Source organism: Perissodus microlepis, chromosome 20 (genome assembly GCF_051167445.1).
Source record: "Perissodus microlepis isolate ML-2025 ecotype Zambia chromosome 20, ASM5116744v1, whole genome shotgun sequence".
Taxonomy (NCBI): Eukaryota; Metazoa; Chordata; class Actinopteri; order Cichliformes; family Cichlidae; genus Perissodus; species Perissodus microlepis.
In genome coordinates, this window is record NC_140480.1 from 11,666,382 (window position 1) to 11,689,909 (window position 23,528).

The following is a 23,528-nucleotide window of genomic DNA, read 5'->3' on the forward strand; positions in this document are numbered from 1 at the left end:
GCTGAGTGGGAGGATGGGGAAAAAAAGAAAAAAGGAATGTAAAATTCATTAGGACAACAAAAAAGTGATGGAGGGAAATGGGCTTTGTGCTATTTGATATGACCATTAACTGATAATCATTTTGAAAGAGAGAAGAGACTGTTGCATCTCGACCTGCAGATTAGATAGATGGTCTGTACTGCCTGACTAACTCCCCTGTGGTCCCTAAATCTGGTGGGGGGCGGGGGCGGGGGTGGGGGGGGCGTGCATGTGTGTGTGTTGTCCTACTTAATATGTTTACAAAATGTTTTGTTTCTCTCTTGGGAAAAACTGTTGGACTGAATCACTGCTATGTAAATCTGCTTTACCATTTGCCATCTACAAAGTACATTTATCAGCTGAGGGTTTTTTTTTTTTTTTTTTTTTTTTAATTTCTTTTTCACTTGCTTTCAGGAAGATGTATTATAGATCAGTACAGCATATGTGTCTGTGTGAGTCAGTGTGCATTCACATTCATATGTACCTATTCAAACCAGCCAGAGGACTTTGAATATGCAAAGTGGTACCAAATGTTTTGTGGCTTATCAGTCTTTAAACTTGCCAGCTGCATGCGTTTCGTTCCTGCAATCACAGTACAGCCTTCCTCCAAATGGATATGAAAACTACAGGATTTAACCAAAAAAAAAAGATCATGCTTGCTGAGAAGATTTGTCTTATTAAAGTCAAAAATGTTTGATTTGAGATTAAATGCATCAGTTATTTGCAGCTTTGTGGTGTTCCTAGTCTTATCTTGACATAGCTTATCAAAACTGCTTATTGAATTGTATATTTGTCATTTAAAAGCTTTTGTTATATAAAACAATGTGTTTAAGTTTGGAAAAGCCCCAGTTTGGTAAGTGATACAATTGGTAGATAAGTGCAGGAAAATAAAGGAGACAGGTGAAATGATTGCACTCTTTAGATCTTAAAATAGGAACGGCTTACTTGATAAGCTGGACAATTTATAATTTATATGCATTAATGCTTGGGGGAGGTTTTTTTTTTTTTTCTCTCTTTCTTTCTTCCCTCCTCCTCCTCTGACCGTCCTTTTCCCGATGAGCATATACTCTGTATTTGTGTAGGTGGCTGTTTATGTGTTTGGTGCCTACATGTCTGCAGGGGAACCAGTGAAAAGGGAAAATTCCACAGAGAAAAAAATACTACTTTGGAGTGAGTCTACTGCTGTTTACAGTCATGATAAATAAATGATAATTGACTGAATTTCCTCTTTTTCTTTTCCTTTTTTTTTTTTTTCTTTTTTTTTTTTTTTTCTCCCATCAGGCGTAAGGATGAGGTGACCCACATTAAGATCCAGAACACTGGTGACTACTATGACCTGTATGGAGGCGAGAAGTTCGCCACACTGGCCGAGCTGGTGCAGTATTACACTGAACAACAGGACCTCCTGCGCGAGAGGAATGGTGACGTCATTGAGCTTAAATATCCGCTCAATTGCAAGGACCCCACATCTGAGAGGTGCCAGTGCCAAAAAAGAATGAAATAGCCCTTTATTGTCATTGTACATGTAGAATGCCCACACATGCAGATAAATAATATTTGTACAGAGCTAACACTGTGAGAGAAGAGAGAGAAACTTCTGAGGTCAGCCTGATTACTTTTATTAAGACTTATAACTATATGAAGGTCTATTCCTAGCCACAAACGGTTAACTCTTACTGTTATTGCTTCAGGGTGTTACACTACAGCATCTCATCCTGTCAGGAGAAGCAGTTAAACCACCTGAGAACCACCAGAGCAGTGGTAGAGGTCTATGTCAGTCTGTAGGGGGGAAAAAAACACTGTGGGCAAAACAATCTTTTAGAGTCAGGAGCACTGTTATATTATTTGTTAAGTATTATGTTTTTGAGATCTACTTTTCAGTGTAAAATTTACAAGTTGGATAAGAAAGCTGGCAGTTTGGTACAGTGAATGAGTACCACACTGTGAATGAGTAGAAATAAAAAGATTTAACATCTTATCAAGCTAAATATTTAAAGATTAGTATATTGTAAATATATGAAATGTAGTCATAACTAAATTCAGATATCATGGCTTCAAAACAACCCTTTTCATTCATTGCTACAAGGATGTGTTTTTCATTAATTGCTAATATATGTGGCAATAAATTATTTCAAAGCAAAAACAGAGTCTCAAATGGGGTACTAAATATATATTTTTAAAACAAACAAAAAACAACATGGCAAATATCAGGTGACATTAAGTGACTCGGTATAATGATGTCAATTATAATTTGGGCTCAAATCGGCCATTAACTCATTATGTACACAAGTGTACAAACATGTTTACACATGCAATACGTCGAGCTAATGCACTACTCTGCACACACCCCAACATTATGCAATTGCACTTCACAGTCACATGTTTAAATGTTACAAATCTTTGAACAAACTAAGTGGGCGGTACAGCTGTTTGTTGTTTTTTTTTTTTTTTTTTTTTGTTGATACTCACCAGATATACACATCCTTCAGAGCATGTACACAGGTTGGATGCAGCTTTGCACTTCGTCACACCTACACACCTCCTTTGAAACAGGAGACCTCTGCATCTGGTATATTAATGCTAGGAATCCATGCATGCACTCACACACTTACGGGAAGCTTTTTAGAAAGCTAGGTGGTCATATTTCTGTAATAATTTGCACAAAAATGATAATCTAATACAGTTTTGTGCTGAGCGGGGCTATTTACTCTCCTTTTTCAGCACATCTGCACATTGCAATATGTATATCTAGTTTCTTTTTTAGGTTTTAGAACGACTTGTGATGTATGGTTTTGGTTTATGTGGTTTTTTTCCATTCTACATGCATCTCTTGTCAGAGCTTCCTGCATGTTCTCGCTCACCACACAGGAAAAAAAAATGCAGACATGCAAGTTTTTCATCTTAACATCAGTAAGTGAGTGAGGCGGCAGTCATATAAGAGACACTCTCACTCCTGAGTAGGAGTCTACGCTCACTATACATGTATAGACAGGCATTATGTTAAAGCCTCAAAGGTACAACATGGAACTTTTCCTTTGAAACAGGAAGCGTATTACTAGTCCTCCCACTCAGTTGGTCAAGTTTTTGGGTTTTTTTCTTTCTTTTTTTCTTTTTTTTTTTTTTCTTTCCTTGACTTGTTCTGCCTTACAACAACATTCATCCAAAGACTGCTTTTACCGTCTCTATACTAATTGGAGAAAATGATGGTAAAGAAAGCCTGACGAATGTTTCAAACCCCCCAAAACTCAAAAATATTAATATGCGTTGTGTTCTTGAAAAGGTCTTAACATCCTCAACTTTGTATTTATTGTGTGATGTCCACACAATTAATTTCAGATATTCACCCAAAATATCCAAAATGGGCAGAATTTAGGCACAGTAGTTTAAAATAAAGATAAATTAATAATAGTAATAGCAAATGGAGAGTAATTAGTTTTGTTTGAATTGAATGAAAACATGTGAATGGTAGTTATAAATGCAGTAATGATGGTCTAGTACCATGAAAACCTGGCAGTCAAACACATGGTCAGGATTTCTGGTTCTCGGGGTGTTTAGGGTTTACTTTTGAGAAAGCCTCATATTTCACATAACGCCATCTTTTACGTTTTCAGTCTGCCACTGATCATTGTTTCCAGACTCATCAAGTTCTCCCACTCTTCTCCAGGTGGTACCACGGGCACCTCTCAGGTCGAGACGCAGAAAAACTGCTCACGGAAAAAGGCAAAGCCGGCAGCTTTCTGGTACGGGAGAGCCAGAGTAAACCGGGAGACTTTGTCCTCTCTGTTCTCACTAATGAGGAGAAACATGACAATGTGGATCGCAAGACCAAGGTCACCCATGTGATGATACACTACCAGGTCAGATATTTAATTCCAGGCCCGCTAAGATGTACTGAATCTTGTAAGGAGGATGTTGCGTAATGTTTATGTGGCTTCAGATTGGTGGCTTACAATGCCTACTCATCCTAGTTTAACCTGGGCAATTTGTATTTTTAAGTAGGTCATGATTTATTTATTTATTTATTTATTTATTTATTTCAAAGAACTCCTCGGGCCAGCTGTGAAGTTGTTGAATTATCGACTTTTGTCTTCAGCAGGACGGCAAGTACGACGTGGGTGGTGGTGAGAGGTTTGACACCCTGGCTGACCTGGTGGAGCACTATAAAAAGAACCCCATGGTGGAAAAAAGTGGCATTGTAGTACACCTCAAACAGGTATGGGAGCATTTTAACAAATGAAAGCATCCAGGCTTTAAAGGCATCAGTTGGGTTCAAATTTTAAGGTTGATGTGAAAATGTTTGTCAAAATGGCTTTCTTTTTTTTTTTTTTTTTTCCTGGTCTGTTAACTGATCAAATCTTTAATCATCTTGTCCCAACCCGGCAATGACAGCCTTTTAATGCCACGAGGATAAATGCTGCCAACATTGAAAACCGGGTACGAGAGCTCAACAAAGTAGCAGACAATTCTGAGAAACCCAAACAAGGATTCTGGGAAGAATTCGAGGTCTGTACCATTTAAACTTTCACTACCAGAGTCACTCATTCAATTTATATCCTCTATCCTAGCCTTATTTAATAACCTGATGAGCTGAGTCATATGGGCTTGATGTAACTGGGGGAACTGATTCATGTTACCGTATTGAGTGCCATCTGTAGCCTGTGAGTCCAGCTTTTAACCACTGCAGTATGTTTTAAGAAAGAAGCCTCATTTTTTATTCATATTTCATATATGTGACATGTTACACATACTATATGAAATACATAAAAAATGGTACCCGTTTGGCTGCTTATTCCTGAGTATATGTTGATTTTCATCTGTCATTTATTTGTGCAGACTTACAGCTGTGGGTCTTATTTTTCCTTAGTTATTCATTTCTTTGTCTGTCATGGGAAGTCCAAATGTATTTCAGCTGTCTTAAACTTTGAGTAATGAAACTGGCTGAAGCTTAGCTTATCTTGAGGCATGCATTCATATTCTTGTTATGTCGTTTTCATGCAACTGACAATTCAATAATGTGAACCATTTCTATTACGTCGGGGTGCAGTAGCTAGTTATCTCATATTTATTAGCCCGGGTTTGTCTCATTGTTGGTCAACTGCTTGTGGTGAGACTTGGCTTCCCAGTGAATTAAATAGGTTTTTGGTGTGTAGGTTATTTGGATCAGGAAATTAGGAAAACAATGCAAGAATAATAACTAGTCTACCTGGATTTGTATTCATGGCACACCTGGTTTTAATTATCATTGCAAAGGAAATAAAGATTGATATAATTGCTTGACATATCTGCTCTTCAAAAGCAGAGCCGGCCTCTAAAATGAATTTTAATAGGAAGTATAAATAAAGAACTGTGCTGTTAATAATAACTCGTATGGTGAAATGCTTCCTCTTCATTGTGCAATGTGAATGCTGCCGTTTTCCTATTGTTCCACTCCAGAGTGACCCCTGCTGTAGTAAAAGCCCATTACACTGTTAACTTTAATCTAGAGTAGCTAATATATAATTGTCTTCCTTGTAAATTTCAGTTCCTTTATTGTGGATTTCCTTTTGTTCGAAACTTCCCCCAACTCTGTGTTTCTCTTTCTTTTGCTGTCAATCTTCAGGTACTTCAGCAGCAGGAGTGTAAACTGCTGTATCCCCGGAAAGAAGGCCAAAAGCCAGAAAACAAGAGTAAAAACAGATACAAGAATATCCTCCCCTGTGAGTCACACAGCAGCCTGCCATTTCCTGCCTCTCCAACTTCCTGTGGAAAGTGACACAAATAGACAACGTAGAGGCCTAAGCAGAGCATGCAGAGTTTTGCTTTGATGGCTCACAGCCTTTACATTATGTTTGGGGAGGGGACAAAATCTAGTGTGGTCTCACAAAGCTGTAGACTTTTTGTTGTGTACTAATAGTTTTTACTTTGTGTTTTCAGTCGACACGACACGTGTTGAAATCAGGGAAATGGATCCTGATGTTCCTGGTTCAGACTACATCAATGCCAACTATATCAGAGTGAGTGTGTTCAGCATTAGATAAGACGGTGTATCAACAAATGCATTATAAAAAAATATAGTAGTAGTAATAATAATGAGTATTCCTGGGTTTTTAAGAACATTTATCTGGTAGCATGCTAGGTTCTCGTCTTCATGTGATCATAGCTGCATAATTATCATTCATGCTCACACCCATAGAGTATGCATGAAGACGGACGTTTTGTGGAGGAGGGTAAAGTCTTCATTGCCACCCAAGGGTGTCTACAAAACACGGTCGTTGACTTCTGGAAGATGGTGTATCAGGAGAATTCACATGTAATTGTCATGACCACAAAGGAGATGGAACGAGGACGGGTGAGCAGTTTGCAGCAAGCGTCCCCCAAATATGCAGCTTTATATTTTAGCAGAGGGTCTGTGGGGCAGTGAAACTCTAGTTCCATGTACAAAATACCTAAAGGAAAGCTAATGGACATAATGGAAATGTCTTACTTTTCCTGATATAATTTGTCTTTTTCTGTTATCTTTTTCTTTATCCTGTTTCAGTGGATGGAAGAGAAAAACTATCAACATAAAAACATATTTCTGATTTAATTTAAAATGCTCACATTTTATGCATTGCCCTATATGAAATACTGGTGGTTTGCTCTCACTCATTTTTGTTCAGCTTTTTCAGATGTAAAGCATTATTAGATGGCTGTAGATTCTAAGATTGGTGTGCGGTCATGTAGTAGCAATGATGGCGTGTGTTAAGTTTAGGGGGGAGGGGAGAAAGATAGCTGATATGACATGTAAGCTGATTGAAAAGCTGCTCGAGATGAGCGGGTTCTTTCGATGGTCTAATACTCGTCAGTCAGAGCAGTATTTTTCATTAGAGAGGGCAAATCAAACAGTGTTGGAAGGTCATGCTTCAGGAATTTTTAGTATCAAAAGCTTCATTCCCAGCATTGTAGTGCATTTTTTATTTTATTATTATTATTATTTTTTTTTAATGCACACTTTGTGTCTTTTCATTATCAGTTTGACTGATAAAAGACGTTACTGCAGCAGGCACTTGGGTATTCTTTCATGCTTTAAAATATTCATAGATCTACACACACAGGCACGACTTGCTCTTCTATTTTTGTGTACTTTACACATCAAGTACATCATGTAAATAGATGCTACATGCACCATTATAAACCCTTTCATACGTCAGGTGTATTTAAAACCAAAAAAATTAAAAAAATTACAGCAAGATTTGTGCTTATGTTTAAAACTTTCTGCAGACTTAAAACCATAGATATCTAAGCTTTGAGTTGAATATTACGATCTACATCCATGTTACCCTTTGCTGCCAACCAGTCACCTTTTAGGCTGGATGGAAAACTAAATCCTACTTTTTGCTCTGATTTAGAACAAATGTTTCCGTTACTGGCCAGACCTTCATGCCACTAAGGAGTTTGGAAAAGTGCTGGTGAGGAATGTGGACGAGCGGCCAGCACAAGACCATATCCTGAGGAAGCTGGAGGTGACACGTCTGGACCGGGTAGGGAACGCTCTATTCCCAGTCTGAGCCGACCCACTGACCTGAGGACAAGTTATCTCACACCACACATGCACATGCTTGTGTTTGTACACTAGAAGCTTGCACTTGTGGATTCACAGATCCGCAATCCAGTGCTCAGTTTTCTTGTGCTAAATGCAGAAATAAAACATCTTTAATGTTGCGTTTGGCGCGTGTATACAATAATAAGCAAAAAGTTCAGAGTGCCTGCTTTTCTTTTTTCTGTGTTTATTAATGAAAGCTTAGAGGCTGGTGCTTTGATCAGTGAGGAACACTGAATATTTCAGGGGTGATATTTGGACACACACACAGTCTGGATGTTAGGTGGACTATAGCAACAGAGATAGAATATCCTCTGTGTTAACTTTTATTACAGCTCTTCTTTAAATGGGTTAAATTTTAATTTGAGTTTTTTTCTTTTCATTTCAGTCTAGTTCCAGTTAGTTTCCAGAATAGGTCTGTACACACACCAGTGTGTGAATGCGAGAGTGAATGAATAGTGGCATTGTAAAGCGCTTTGGGTGCCTTGAAAAGCGCTATATAAATCCAATCCATTATTATTATTATTATTATTATTATTGTATGTTTCAGTTCAGTTTTTATTCAGAAGAAACGTGATCAGAAGCAAGACGTAGGCTATTCAGATAAGGTGTGACAACACAAACAACACTTTGGTTTATTGAGAATTATGATGTTATTTGATTGTGAGTTTCCATTAACACAGTCTCATCAGGCTGATTTGGAGAGGAAATGTCGGAAAACTAGCTATTTTCCGATAGCTAGTTCTGTTTTTGTTTTTTTTTTTGTTTGCTTGTTTTTTTTTTTAATCGTTTTTTGGTAACTTCACCTCATAATATTTGTCACTTATAGAAGGAGCCTGTGAGGTACATCTGGCACTATCAGTACCTGAGCTGGCCAGACCACGGAGTGCCCAACGAGCCTGGAGGCGTCCTCTGGTTCCTAGAGGAGGTCAACCGCACCCAGAGCACCATTCCACACACTGGGCCAATTGTCGTCCACTGCAGGTATGACAAGGAAGAAAATGGACTATTTTATTATAGGATGCTCATGCAACTTCACCAATTCTGGGTTGGGATTATAAAAAAACAACAACAAAGAGATCGGTTTCTCACACTGACAATAACAGTTATGTTCTTTTGTATACACATACATAAAGCACTTTGTTAGAAGCATCTGCTGTGTTTTGTTTTGTTTTTTTTTTTATGCAGGCATCCCATCAGCCAGTGATGTACTGAAAGATGAAAGTCTGTTGATATCAAAATGGTGCGACTGGCATCTCAGTGGCTTGTCTGTGATAGCACTGTCGGTACTGGGCAGCTGGTTTGACTACTTTTGAAAGTGCTGAACTCCTGGTGGTTTCTACAGTTTACTCAGTGGTTATAAAAATATTGATGACTGCTCCTTACAACTGGAAAGTGTCCCAGAATCAGAAACCTTTAGTTCAGCATCAGGTTTAATTCCTTGTAACCAGGAACTGAAATCTGAGACTAACACAAAAAAAAAAAAACCCAGCGTGTTTGATGAATATCCATTTGGGGTTATGGTCAAAATTTGACATTAATACCAAGAACCTGGGAACCCTACCTGCTGGTTAAAGTCTGCAATTGGTATAGTGGCATATACACTTTTGGCCTCTTAATGTGAGTTGGTTTAAATAGTTTAGTTTAAATATAGTTTCATAGTTGAAACTAAAGCTGGCTGTGTTTGTGTTTTACATATTTATTTATTGTTTCGTTTTACTTTCATAGTCACAAAGAGTTAGCCACAAAGCAAGTTCAAAGTGGTTTTGTGAACATGAGGAAGAACAGTGGACTTCAGCAGTCTGTCCAGCCACCAGATCAGCAGAATCCCTTTGAAATGAGCTAAAAGTGCAAATCTACACAATGTATGTCAATCAGGCTGGCCCCAGCTGAAAATGCTCCTGTGGTTGTAAGGGTTGATCGTAAGCACCTAAATTTCACCAACTGAATTTGTTTAATTTATTTATTTTTTTCCAGTTTCCCACTTGGGTGTGCTATGATTAAGGTTTATAATCTGGAGTTACGAACGCCAGTTTGGTTAACAACTTGTCAGTTTTAAATTTCATTTTAATTCGGCCGATATAGTGTGACCACAATGTGGTCGGCCACAATCTACTATGTCGACCTCAGATTAAGTCCCAAGCTCGGTGTTCCTTCAGAAATTAAGGTTTAAACACACACACTCTTAATCTCACTGAATATAACTAAATATAATAGGTCATTTTGAGGGCCTAACTATTAAAAGTCTGTAGAGAACAGGCAGCTGTTTGATCTGTTTTTAATGGCTACATCAAACAAATATCAAAACAAGCAACACACACATTGTTGCGATAAATGCAATGTCTTGGAAAAAAAATCCCAAATTAATTAAGTGACATAAAAAAAAAAAATTAAAAAATTCAGACGTACAGTTTTGCACACACACTGTCTACTGCGTTTGCAGACATGTTGATACCAAATGTTTTAAACTGTTTTTTTTAGTGTGGTATTCTTTCTCTTAACACACCCATCCAAACATGTACTGTAAACACAAGGACAACACTGACCTGACTCTTAAACACAGCGGTCAGCTGGCTTCAGATAAATCCGCCTCTATAAACAGAGATGTGCTTATGCACAGTCTGTAAGCAAAGACAAAGATGTCTGATAGCAGAAGCCTTCTGGTTGTCTCAGTACTGTTTACCAGTCAAGTTTGAGCGGGGTTTGGTTTCATGCAGCTCAACAGTCCATATTCTGGTTTTGCAGTCAATTTAGCAGTTTGTCAGCAATTTTAAGCTTTTAAGCTTATCTGCATTTGTAAACAGTGGGCCTGATTTCTGCTGACTACTTTGAAAGCACCACAATTTTCCGTTACCTTCACGGTCTACATCAGCAGACATTAATGGTGGGATTGTTGATGAAAATTGTTAATAATATGATATATATAATAAATGGAAATAAAAACAAGTGAAACCTCAGCTTATACTTGTGTGCTCAAATATTCTCATAACTGTTTTTCACCTGGAATCTGGTGCTTTTCTTCAAGTATTGTAGCTACACATGGTTTTAACCTTAAACTTCTTCTTGTTAAAGTGCAGGCATTGGCAGAACTGGCACAATTATCGTCATTGACATCCTTATCGACATTATTAACCGCCAAGGTATGAGGCTCAGATATGAAACTTTCTGGATTGTGAATCCTTTACTTTTTAATAAAAATATATATCTTTGCACTCCAGTTCTGCTAACATTTGGATCTGCGTGTTCTAGGTCTCGACTGTGACATCGATGTCCCAAAGACCATCCAGAGGGTACGGCAGCAGAGATCAGGCATGGTGCAAACAGAGGCTCAGTATAAGTTCATCTACATGGCTGTGCAGCAGTACATAGACACAGTGCAGAAGAGACTGGAGGAGGAGCAGGTAATTGGCTATATTAGTGTTTTGAAGCCGTATAAAGTCCGTCAGTTACGTTTTAAACGCTAGAGCTGAGAGGCAAATCATCAGCATGTCAGCTGGTTAGGCGTGTTTACCACTTGCTCTTTCACTGCTGAATGTGGTTACAGTTTGAGATTGAGTAATTTCAGTAGATGACAGATTAATCTATTTTTTTGTCACTTTTCAGAGGAATAAGATGACAGAGAGGGAATATTCCAATATCAAATATCCCCAGATGACCAACTCGAGGTCCAAGCACAACATGACCTCCTCGCGCTCTTCTTCTGTGTAAGTCCAGGCATACACGTGTTAAAAAAATGTCATCATAGGACTTAAGGGGTTTGACAGTGGGTTCATTTTCACAGTGATTTTCTCTTTTAGGCTGACAAACGACGATTCATCAAGTGTATACGAGAACATAAACTTCAAAAGCCCTCAGACATCTTTCAGCAGTAATACCAGGAGGTAAAATCGGCGCCGTGGACCTCCTCTTCTCTGTCTGCCTCTCTGTAAGTGTCAATTTTTATTTCCATGTTTCTCAGAGATCCATCCTTTAAGCTAGGAAAAAAAAGCCCAACATTGTTTGTTTCATTGTTTCCTTTTCCTTCTGCCTTAGTCAGTTTTGAAAACTACCACAAGCATTTCTGGTTTCATGTGCTGGATTCCATTAACTGTAAATGTAGCTTTGGGTGGAAAAAACAAAACTAACTTAAGCCTGACGTGTCAGAAAATGTTTCCCCTAAAATCAAAGCTCAAGGTATTCTTCCGCTGATGGCGGAAAGTTCTGTTTCTTCCAGTGTTGAATTAATTTTCCGTGTGTAAGCAGAAAGGTACTTTTCCTATATTTTTTCAGTTTTAAATTATAGGTTAGCCAGGAGCAGCTGAGTTGGCTTTAAAGAATACCAGTGCTCCCCCCCTTTTTTTTTTTTTTTTTTTTTTTTAAAAGAGCAACAAAAGACTGAATTTAATTTCAAATTATAATCAACCTCAGTTCTCACACTGTCATTCTTTTCTGTCATGGTGACTAATATAAGCACCAAGACAAGGAACCCAGCAGTGTTACAGGGAATTAATCATGGCTTTGATTCTGGGGTCACAGGCACAAAACGTATTCTGAATACAGCATTGATTACAGTTGAATGTATTTAAAATGCATTAATTGAATGTGGCGTGTTGTTTCTGGAGGATTTCTGTCAGATATTTTTTAAAATGCATAACATAAAAGACTAACTACCAGTCTGCTCAGCCTCTCTGTCTTTCTTGGCTCAAACTTTGATACAAATATGGAAAAGATTTAATTTTCATGGGTAGTTTCAAATTTTTAGCTGTGCATCAGTGTTTATGAGCGTGTGGTTGGAGGCGTATATGATTGTATGTAGAAAGTATTAAGTAAGTAATGGGTGCACTTAAACCTGCACCTATTGCTGCTTGATGTGCAGCACTCAACAGGGAATGTTGAAGAGCAGCATGATGGACCAATATATTTCTAAATATTGAAATGTCCTGAGTGAAGTTATAAAAATCTAATTAATAATAAATGAGTAAATAAGATCCCTGCCAGAAAGACTGCGGACATGTTTGTATAACTTCAGTGATGCTTGAGAACAGCGTCATTATATTTATTTTATAATTTCGAACTGATTCGAGCATCAAGTCATGAAATGTAAAATCCAAACCGTACTTGGTCTACATGTCTGTGTTTCTTTCACTTTCTCAGCTCCTGAAAATCCCTTGGGAGGGTGGGGGGGGGCTCCACACTCGGTACACTCCACATCGCTGGATCTTGGCGCGGACCGAAAGTGGCGGGCTGATGTGTCTGCTGCCACCGTCCTGCTGGACTTCTGTCTGTCTGGACTTCTGTGGAGTCCACAGCATAGTGCCCTTACTCAGGCCCCCCACTTCCACTTGCCCTTTTTCTTCCCTCCTGTGCTAATGCTTCTCCCTTTCTTAACCAGCACAAGTGCCTTGTCACAGGATGTGTCTGTAATCTAGCCAACCCAAACCCACTGTTACTCTGCAAGTCTACATGAAGGCGAAAAACAGTTTTCTCTTAGGGTGACAGATATTAAATGTGGAGCCCGGCCTGGCCTCAAGTGAACGTAGCTTTGTGGGACTAAGGGAAGAGGTCAAAACTAAGCCGTTTGTCCGCACGCTGCCCCGACTCACTCGGTTATCTCTTTCTCAGTCTTGGCTGCTTGTCGTCTAAATTGGATTCTAAGACCGTTTTTGCTGTGTTCTGTCTGTCCAGCTGTGGTGGTTATTAATGTGGCCGCTGAGTGATGGCAAGGGCAGTTGCATAACCTGCTTCATGACCCGTCACAAGACGGGCAAGCAAGTCCCCTCCCTCCTTTGAATCTTTAATGAAGTTGTCTTTTTAAGTTGTGAAAGTGAATAAATTTTATTTAGATATGACTGATTATCAAAGTTTTGTATTGTGAAGGATATATATATATATATCTCACTAGCTGCAAATGCAATCCACTGTTCTTTGACAATTTTGGAGGTGATTTGTTTTCGCTGTCGGGACAAAACCCGTCTGCCCCGACTGTCTGTGAACGTGAACATGACCTCCAGTTAAAGAACAGTCATTCATGAAAACTAGGGCTGTTCTGTCCATGAAGTCATTTTTTTTCTTTTACTGATGTTGGTATAATGGTTATGTTTTGATGTTTATTTAAATATATATTTATAAAGATGCGCTGTGGTCTAAGAAATCATTCTTAGATATTTGAAGTCCATATTTGACAGAAAACTGGGTGGAAAGGATTCCTGAATGGACGGTCGGAGTCGTGCTCAGCCGGCTGCCGTCTCGCAGCTTAGTTTGACTGGTCGTTCTTGTTAATCAGCGGGTCTGATGCTGTTCAACATCTGTCAGGGGGTAGATTGTCACAAGGAGACAAGGGAAAGGGGGGCGATTACAGTGAGGCAGATGGCCATCTGGCCCACTGTAATCACCCTGAGATTGAAGAATAGATTTGTCTCCAAAAAGTAATTTAGAAGATGGCCGTAATCCAGGCTTGATGATAGCAGAGAGAGTAAGCTGACGTCACTGATGTGATAAGGAAGACGGCGGTGCCGCTGTGCAGCAGCTTGTTGGCTACTTTTAGCCTCAAGAAGCAGCACCAAAATATCCTGTGCAAATAGAAGCGTAGAAATGTTGGAAGTCTGTCCTAGATGGTTCAAACCGTAGTCACTCAATGTCCCGAAAACCCTTTTTTAAAAAAAAAAAACCCCAACAAACTACTGAATGTCTAACCGGTGGAACGTACCCTTGGTAATATGTTCAGTCCACTTTTTTCCTATTCAAGCATCAAAATAAAAGTGTAACTGAGTGGCACTCGTCAGGAGTGTTCACACCGTTCGTCTTTACAGCTGGACTCCCACAGGTGCAGCTTGTGATTTAATGTTATTTTTGAAATGAACACAATTTATGATACAGCCAAGCACAATCAAGTCCTTTCTTTCTTTAAATGGTTGACTCTTATGTGAATAAAAGCTCTGTTTTACATGAATGTCGGTGAAGGCCCACAGGACGTCTGTGGGTGAAGACAATGCTGCACCACTTGTTCGTCCCTGGAATTCGAGCACTGATGGCGTGTGAATCCTCCTGTTTTTCTGTTGTTTTTGTTTTTCTCTTCATGAACTGTGATTTATGTCCAATGAATGAGACTTGTTGGTTTGTTTTCTTCGTCCTGCGCTGGGATAATTTTTTCTTTCTTTCTTGTATTTTTCTTTTGCCTCTATTGGTCAGATTGTGTTTATGATTTGGTGAAACATCAGTACTTGAAAGTGTGAAACTGCTGAACCTCAGGCTGTGTGGATGTTCGTCAGCTTTTTTTTTTTTTTGTTTGTTTGTTTGTAGTGCACTAAATTTTTGCCATCAGTGTTCATCTTGTTTTGTTTTTTGTTTCAGATTGTATAGTTTTTGATTTTTATTCGTTCTTGCTTTTTTTGTACCTTGACTTTTTTGTAAATCTGTGTAATTTTACCAATGATAAAATTCAGGCTCTGAGTTGTACCAGCGCACACAGAGCTTTGCAGAAGTAACGTGGTATTTTCACTCTGCTCGTCATCTTACACTTACTTGAACATGAGTTCAATGTGTGTGCATTTCGGAGTTTTTTTTTTTTTGTTTGTTTGTTTGTTTTTGTTTTTTCATCCCCCTGTTCCTCTGATTGCAGTAAACCTGAAATGAGTAGTGTCGTTCAGTGGAAGCTTTTCCCTTTTGCTCTTTTTCTTGCACTGGCTCCACCCAGACGCCTTGTTTTTTGCTGTACAGACTACAACGGCTGACACGATGATCTGTCAGAGCAACAAAATGATTTATCATAGTTTAATAAAAATCTATGATGGCACTATATAAAGTTAAATGTTTTCATTTGATTTTATGTTCTTTTTAGTGGTTTTTTTTTTTTTTTTTTTTTTACTTCAAAGGAGAGAGAATCTTTCATTCTACAGTCACGTCATATTTTAAATATCAGTAAGTTTTATAAAAATCATCGGGTCTTTACCAAGGTCTTCATATCATTTAAATACAGTCTCAGGTGTGTGTGTGAGTGTGTGAGACTCATTACAGCTGCTTAATTATTTACAAAAGTAAGCCAAAGTGCAGCAGTGTGTGGAAAAACTAAGGACTTGCTGCTTTCAAAGAAGTGAAGAGGGTAATGTAGCAGCTAGGTGCTGCTAATCAAAGGCATTTGATTTACTGATTATCCAGAAATGTGAGCATCTCTGCATAAAGGAAAGAAGCAACTGCTGTTGGGAAGGAATGTGTAGCTACTTCCAAAAACTCCAACATTCCACACTGGGATTATTTATAAGTGGAAAAAACATTTGGGACAGGTGCCAGTCTGTTTTGGAGTGGATGTTTGAGCAAATTCAGACTGAGGTCAAACCATGCAGTTCTAAGAGAAACCACGACCAAAGACATGAGAGCTATGTTTCAGGCCTGAGTTGATGTGTTACATGTTAAAGTTTATGATAGCACAAAACTTTGGAACTATGAAAAAGTTGCTGGGAGAAGGCCTCCTTTCTCCTTTCTCCTATGCACAGTACAGTAGTTTAGGTTTGCAAAGCTGGATCTTAGCAAACCACAAGACTTCAGGAACAGGACATATGAGACCAAAGTGAAGATGTTTAATGCACAGTGCTATGTTTAACAAAAACACAGCCCATGAGCACAAACGCCTCACACCAGCTGTCAACCATGGTGGTGGAGAGGTGATAATCTGGGTTTTGCAACCACAGGACTTGGGCTCCTTGCAGTCTTTGAGTCAACTATGAATTCCTCTGTATACCAAAGTATTCAAGTCAAATATGACGCCATCTGTCTGATGGCTAAAGCTTTGCTCAAACTGGGTCATGCAAAAGGAGAATGATCCCACTGTAGCAAATCTGCTACAGACTGTCTGAAAAAGAAAAGAATCATCGTGCTACAATTACCCGTCAGAGTCCAGACCTCATCTTTGGGTGGAACATTTATGCTGCACATAAACGAATGCCCGCAAATCTCAATGAAGTGAAGCAATGTTGTAAAGAAGCGAGTGGGCTAAAAATCCTTCACAGTGATGTGAGAGTTTGATAAAGTCTTACAGACAATCATTACTTTAACTTTTATTGCTGCTAAAGGTGGTTCTACAAGCTACTGAATCATGGGCTGTGCTAATGATGAGCTCATACCTTTCTATGCTTATTCACTCCATTTGTCATTTCATTTGGTAAAAGCTTTACAGCACGATACTGATACCAACCTGCTCATACTAAAAGCAAGGCAGGAAAGACTACTGAGAAGAACACCAGTGTTTCATGGTTGAAGTGGCTTAAAGAAAATATGCTTTAGAACTCCAGAGCAAATAAAACAGGCGATGAGTGTGAAATTAGTGCTTTCCTATCTGAATTTCAACAAGCTAGTTTTCTTTTGCTGCCAGTCACAAGAAAATTGGCTGTTCAAATCTGCTTTATTGGAGGCAGGCATTTATAGAAGGCTTCTTTATAGGAAATGATCAATTTAAATGTAGAGAAAAGTTTATTTCCAACTAACAAGAACTTATTAAGAAGTATTTATTTTGACTTCCTTTTTCTATTTAGGGGAAACTGCTTCGAGGCCGTGATTCAGCACCTTTCTCTTTCGCCTGGAGTTATTGTTTAACCACATTTACCGGCAGCTTCAGCTGGTACTTGAAGAAATTCTCCTTTTATGGCTTCCTCTAAATGAAGCTCGAATCAACGTAATGCTCTTATCATCCATATGCCATGTGTGAGCTTTGGAAAGCCCCCACAACCTAACTTTTCCGTCATGTCACACAGAATCCAGGAAGAAATAAAGACAGCTTCCTGTCCAGACAAAGGAGGAGCTGGCTTTTATGGTGACGGTTTAATGGTTACATAGGGCATGGTTTGTTTTTTAACTTGACAATGAGATTACGCTTTGTTTTAATTAGCATAAAAGGGTGTGAGTAGCTTTGTGTCTGTTTGAGGCTTTAGAAACTTAATTTGTGATTCAACTTTGTTCAAATGATTTATTTTCCAGAATCATAATCTGAGTTTTTGTTTGTTTTTTATTTAAAGTTTGTAGAAAAGGTCTTAAGAAAACACACTTTACACATAGTTTTTCATTGACATACTGGGAACACTTCTTCGTGCTGCCAGACGGACATTTGCAAAGCAAAGTTCAACTTTCATGTGCCAGCGTCTCTGAGCTTTGCTGGTTGTGTACAAGTAGACACAATAAATTAGCCCAGCTGCGCTCCAGTCCATTGAGCCTGCTAGAAAGCAAAAATCATGTCTAATTTCAAAATACAAGCGCAGATTAAAGTGCTGAGATTCTTCATCTTTTCTGTGCCGCTAAAGAAACACAGTGAAGCTGGTCTCGCTTCACTGTGTAGTGTTATTTGTAAATCAGTCGTGTCCACAGACTGTAAAAGATGGACATAGCTGCTGGTTCATGGTCTACCATTGAAGCCTTTAGTTTTATTTTTTATTTTTTTAAGTATACATAATGAGTGGCTGTGATATGACAAGACCCACCCACTTTAGAAAAATGAGGTAATAAATCAGGTGAGAAGTATGTAGTTCTCCCTGCTGGCTAAGGCGCATCCATGTTGGCTTCACTTTACAGACTGAAGCTAGTCCATCCTTTATCTACAGTTTATGGTTGTCTGTGTGAACAAGAAATTTCATCTCATTATAACGTTAAAAAAAAACCAAGCTATGTCAAAAATTCTTGTGCCCTATAACACCATAATAACATGTCACTGGTGAAAATGGCTGCAGTCAGTGTTACTTTACGGGCTGTTTGCCTGCTTGCAGTTTTTTAAACCGCCACTGGGAGGCACTGAAGTCAAATGTCTAAAAAAGCTTGCACATAGACGCTTTAAGCTTTGTGGCTCTTTTTCAAATTGAAAATGTGAGCTGTTTCTGTGTAGCAATAATAAAATACACTTTTAAGACAATTTGGAAATAATAATAATAATAATTAAAATGTCACACAACAGTACAAATGTATCATACACAATATTCTAAGCATTTACAAGTGAAGTCCAGGTAGTTTCAATGTTTATCCCACCAGTTTCTTGAACATGGCACTGGTGATGTTGGGGGTGGTACTGATGGTGGGGTGGGGGCTTTCGCTGAAGCAGCGCATATTCCCGGTGCTGAACACGCACTGCAGAGGCCACAAAACAACCACAATAAGCAGCACCAGGAGCAGAATGAAGAGGATCATCTTCTTGCAGTCAGCCACTCTGTCCACCATAGTGAGATGTCGCTGTGGAAGCTCGGGAGCAGTGTCCATCTTGGAGGACCCAATGTCAATGCAGACGCAGAAGGCTGTAGGACTTTCGGGATCCCCTGAGCTATTATGATTCTGCCTGCTCTTGTAGCACAGCCTCTCCCCCTCCAGCCACACCGGCTCCTCCTGCTGCTGGTGGCTGGGCAGCTCGCAGAGGACCTCGCGGCTGGTGGCCAGGGCCGGGGGTCCTTCCTTTGGCAAAATAGTGGGCTGCCGGCAGATGGGGCAACGGATGTCTAAGGTGGGGTTTTTGTTGTTGTGGTTGGACAGCGCATTGAGGCGGGAAAGGCACTCCAGGCAGAAGGTGTGGGTGCACTGCAGCTGCTTGGGTGTTTTGAAGACATTGTCGTAGGTGTTGTAGCAGATGGAGCACTCGGGCTGGTTTGCCACTGACACCTTCTTTTGCAGCTCTCCAGCGTCTTCCTGGGAGGGTATCGTCACGTGCCAAACCTGCTGGGTATCTTCCATCTTTAGAGGTCTTTGACGTCCTTTGTCAACTCTCCTTTTGGGCTCTCAGGCTGTTGTCTTGGTCTGTCCTGAAGTCCCTGCTGGAGTGAAATGCACAGATTAGTATTCAGAGTTCTTAAAAATGCCGTAGAAATTGCAACAGTTTAGTCATGCTTAGCCAAGGCAAGATTTATCCAGTCATACTGGATAAATCCTTAGTGTTCTTAGCCTCACTTGGTGCACTGATAATATTACAAAGTTTAAAGTTTTTATCCTGTCAAGGAGTATTTCGGGAACGATGCATAACGGGTCAAATATGCTGTGTGATAAGGCAGCATGCACAAACATATAAGTCAGTTAAGTGACCACAAAATGAAAAGAAGCCCTCCAGCCCCTACACAGTGTGGGCAGTTCTGCAGGTACAGCGCCAGTCATGACAACATTTTGATCAGGCCTCAAAAAAGAAAAGCCAAAACAAGCCAAAGACCTTTAGTTCTGCTATAAATCATAGAACTTATTAACGGCTGCTGGATGCGCACTGTGTAGTTTAGTGTTGTAATGTAGAGGGAGTGAATGACTCAGTCTTCAGTAAGCAATGAAAGCCAAGGATCTCTTTTTTGTTATTTGTTGAACGCTGTTTGTTGAACATCCTGGTCAACGCCTACGGGGTTATCAGATGTTCATGCTGGGTGAATGACTTCACTGTGGAAATGTAAAGCGTGGGGACTCGTGTTGAGAGTCACCCTGATTGTTTTGGGAATCCATTCCTGTTCTGGGGTCTCTACAAGACTGTTCAGTGTATTATACAGCATCTCTCATCAGCTGCAGTGAATATTAAAAGAATCTACATTATCTAACCAGTTTTGATATAATTGTTTAAAACTGGTGGGAATAAAGTGGCTTCACTGAAGGCTGGAGAGCCTCCACACAGAGAGCCTTCTTTTGGTTTGTACTTCCTCTTAAAAAACGTCCTGTCATCACAGCTCACATGCACCACGCTGAGCTTATCTTGGTTGGCTTTTTACGACAGATACTGTCGTAAAAAGCCAACCTTCAAGTTTTAACTTCGTCACCTTTTTTTTTTATATCACGTCTAACTGCCTGCTGAATAGTGACTCATAGAATTTGTTTGGATCCTTTACCTGTCTTTTTTTGTATCTTTGTGTTTTATCTAGTACTTTCTTTTATATTTTATTAAAACATCTGATGAACACCCTCTAAAACAGCCGAATGGATTAATTCTTTACTCTTCTAGAAATAATAACCGATTCATTAATTTGTGAAAATGCTGTGATTAAGCCTTAATGTTGGGAGAGTCTCAAAATGAATCCACAATAAAAGTCCCTATTCCATTCAAACTCAAAGCTTTATATATCTTCCTTGGAAAGAACCCTAATGTTGTAGTGTTGGTATTAAAAGTCAGTCATTTTGAGGGTTTCTGTGTGTTTGTGGATTAGGGATGAATGATGTCAACACAGGTGTTCTCCTCTCTGTGCCCCGAGGGCCGGTCTTGTCCCAGTTCTCCCATCTACACAAAGTCCCTGCTTGTTCTCCACCTAATCACTCCATCTACCCTTCACATTCCTGCACAGGGAGCTCTCTCCCTCCACATGTCTGCTGAATGCTTCAGTAGGATGAGGACAGATTTCTCGGTATAATTACACCCGTCTTATCAGTTTAAAGACTCCTTTAACCGCGGATTCTGAATCAATTACACTCTCTTTCAAATTGCGGTTTAGTTGTCGGGCGTGCCCCTTTACTGGACGCCCGTGTCACCGCAGTACGAGGGAGACGACCTCCAGATAACACTCCCAGTGACTAGTGTCTGATGCAGCACACTGAAAATTCAGTTCATTTCAATATTACCAACGCTGATTAACCACAAAATGACACTTACGCAAAACAAGCAAACTTTGAACATTGTAAGGATTTAGCAAATATTTAAACACCTACTTAAAGGTTCATATGTGGCTAATTATTGTATTTCATGTGTTTTAAAGGCACACTGAGCCAGGTCAAGGTCTTACGAAAAGAGGAAAAGTCGTTTGATGATCCCACGCAAGCTCCCTGCCTCTACAGTAATAAAGTAGCTAAATTTAAACTGATTGGCTGGATGTGACATCTCCTGCTCTGTTTCCATGTCTGTTAATCTGGTAACAAACTTGTTAAACTTTTACAGGTTTCAGTCTGGTGGCTGGTCAGAAGGAATGCACTGAGGACACTTCACAGATTATAGTCTGACTCTCTGACCTTACAAATTTACTTCATTTAGAAAGAAACATCTGCTCACAGGGACATTGTGTTTGTTTGGTTGTTGTTCTTCTTGTTTTGGTAGTTGAATCTGTGGAATTGCTTCTGGAAATTTCCTGTAAATATTCTACTGTTAATGTGTAAAGATTGTAATACTTCAGAGTTTATCATTAGTCACGTAGCCCCTGTGGGCTCTGTTTAAGTATTAGTAGACTGCCCTAGCACACGGCTCGAGCAATACGCAGTAATAAGACAGAGCCGGTTAAACTTTAGAGATATCAACCGCTGTGAGTCCATTTCACTTGTTTTGGTGCAAAAGAAAGTGACAGCAGGTGCGCTGCAGAGAGAACAACACAACCTCCCCCCTAACAAAAGGAAAGGTTTTGCACTTGGTGTCCACAGACCATTTCTTTCTCCTTTGCCCTCTTGATTTTTAAAAAATTACAGCTACAAACTGTTACACGCCCTCATTCAGAGGAAAAGCTATAAAAAAAACTGATATTGTTCATCAGGTCAAATATTAACTCAAACTCAGTCGTTGCTCAACCCTTAACACTTGAAAACACCACTAAATCTCTTTGTCTTTGCGCAGTGCTTTGCTTTGACCTTCCCTTTGCAATCTGACCAGGTGCACATGTTTTTTTTCCCTTACCCATCCCACTGACACAATTCTTTTACAACTTATTTGTGTATTACTATCCCATCCCCCTCCCACCCACCCACCTACCTCGCTTCTTTGTGTCAGGCTCAACTGTGTGCGGCTCAACTGCCATCTCTAGTGTTGCACTACCTGTTCTCCATTTGAAAGGTAAATGTAACTCGACCTGCCGACAGTTTGAACTAGGGGCGGCTCGAGACGGTTTAACTGATCGTGAGATTAGGTCGAGGCAAAAACAGATCTGTTCAGCAGGTAGCATGTGTACGCGCAAAGGACAATGCAGGAAGCAGTAGTGCAGACATCTGATAAACTGAATACACAGATAGCCACTGGTGAGATGTGGCTGCTGCAGCAGGAGATCATGAACATGTGTTGTGACGGTACCACTCTTTGCATCTCAGCAGTTTGGAGATGAGATAACACAGCCTCATTTGTCAAAGACAGCCTGGAGTGTGACTTTGTTCAATTTAAGGGGTAATAAGTAATAATAAATAATCAAATATGCTGGGAGAAGGCCTCCCAAACACTAAAGTGCAGCATTTAAAGCCTTTTAGTTTAACATGAGTGAGCTTCAAACTGTTTAAAAAATTGCCTCAAAACAGCACGAAGAACAAAAGTTCAGTTTACCTGTTAGATGATGAAGATGTGCTCCTGTCTTGATCGCGGTGGGCCGAGCTCAGCTCACTCCCTCAGAGCTTGACAAAGCATTTTTCTCTCAGTCAAATTCAACTGACTTCCAAATTCGCACCAGGGAGTTTGGGGTGTTAATTGTGCCTTTGCTCAGGTTGAGGTCCTCCTCCGTGGTGTTTGTTCGAGTGGGTGCGTGTTCAGAGGCTGAGTAATGGCTCGCTGTGTGAGAGTCAGCTCTGAGTTGTCCCTCCTCAGTGTCACCTGTCAGGCTCTGTCAGCTCCCCTTTTTAGCCCTCTATGTAAATGGCCTCGACAGAGTTTTGGCCTTGAGGCGGGGAGGGAGGAGGAGGAAGGGGAGGAGGAAGACGCCTCACAACTTCAAGGAGAGTAGTACACATTACTGGCCTGTCTTTTTATGTTCCTTCATGCCTCTTTCTGCCTGTGCTCACTGTCTCTCCACACATAAAACAAACACCTATAACCTACAGCACACTAATCACACTCAATCTGATATATTATTGACGTGACTGCAACATTCATTTTCTTGTCAACAGCGCTCAAATCTGTGCCCTTAAAACAAAAACCTTTAGGATTGACTTTTTCAGAGAATAAATAAATGCAAACAGACTGAAACTGCCTTTTTTTTTTTTTTTACACAACCAGTGTGCTTAAGATACACAATACATATACAGGTCTCATTTCCATGTAGCCACTGATAAGGCGACAGGTGGTGATAGAGGAATATCTTCCCGCCAGAGCACT

At 39.8% G+C, this 23,528-nt stretch overlaps 2 protein-coding genes across 5 annotated transcripts in view; one reads left to right on the top strand and one right to left on the bottom strand.

The window, feature by feature from the left end:
* ptpn11b (protein tyrosine phosphatase non-receptor type 11b) overlaps positions 1 to 15,383 on the top strand; it is a 35,142-nt gene extending 19,759 nt beyond the window's left edge. For 2 of the 3 annotated variants that reach the window (XM_084916690.1, XM_084916692.1), the window contains exons 3-16: positions 1,300 to 1,494; positions 3,683 to 3,875; positions 4,112 to 4,231; positions 4,408 to 4,521; positions 5,618 to 5,714; positions 5,932 to 6,011; positions 6,191 to 6,346; positions 7,386 to 7,517; positions 8,406 to 8,560; positions 10,649 to 10,716; positions 10,826 to 10,977; positions 11,180 to 11,280; positions 11,374 to 11,501; positions 12,710 to 15,383. In XM_084916690.1, coding sequence (XP_084772816.1) covers positions 1,300 to 1,494; positions 3,683 to 3,875; positions 4,112 to 4,231; positions 4,408 to 4,521; positions 5,618 to 5,714; positions 5,932 to 6,011; positions 6,191 to 6,346; positions 7,386 to 7,517; positions 8,406 to 8,560; positions 10,649 to 10,716; positions 10,826 to 10,977; positions 11,180 to 11,280; positions 11,374 to 11,461 — 1,651 coding nt within the window. In that variant the 3' untranslated portion in view covers positions 11,462 to 11,501; positions 12,710 to 15,383. The remainder of the gene's footprint in view (positions 1 to 1,299; positions 1,495 to 3,682; positions 3,876 to 4,111; positions 4,232 to 4,407; positions 4,522 to 5,617; positions 5,715 to 5,931; positions 6,012 to 6,190; positions 6,347 to 7,385; positions 7,518 to 8,405; positions 8,561 to 10,648; positions 10,717 to 10,825; positions 10,978 to 11,179; positions 11,281 to 11,373; positions 11,502 to 12,709) is intronic. The other variant, XM_084916691.1, reaches the window with a different exon arrangement.
* Positions 15,384 to 16,353: 970 nt separating this feature from the next.
* On the bottom strand, positions 16,354 to 23,042 carry rnf223 (ring finger protein 223). Of its 2 annotated transcripts, none has more exons than XM_084916695.1 (2): positions 22,764 to 23,042; positions 16,354 to 19,326 (listed from the first exon to the last, which is right to left on the bottom strand). In XM_084916695.1, the coding sequence occupies exon 2, from the start codon at positions 19,247 to 19,249 to the stop codon at positions 18,548 to 18,550; it is 702 nt and encodes a 233-aa protein (XP_084772821.1). In that variant the 5' UTR covers positions 19,250 to 19,326; positions 22,764 to 23,042; the 3' UTR covers positions 16,354 to 18,547. The 2 variants fall into 2 exon arrangements, with proteins under 2 accessions (XP_084772821.1, XP_084772820.1); XM_084916694.1 differs by having other exon boundaries at positions 16,354 to 19,329.
* Between the last annotated feature and the right edge of the window lie 486 nt (positions 23,043 to 23,528).

Coding starts and splice junctions, on each gene's coding strand:
- rnf223 (XM_084916695.1), bottom strand. CDS start 19,249: ATGGAAGATACCCAGCAGGTTTGGCACGTGACGATACCCTCCCAGGAA.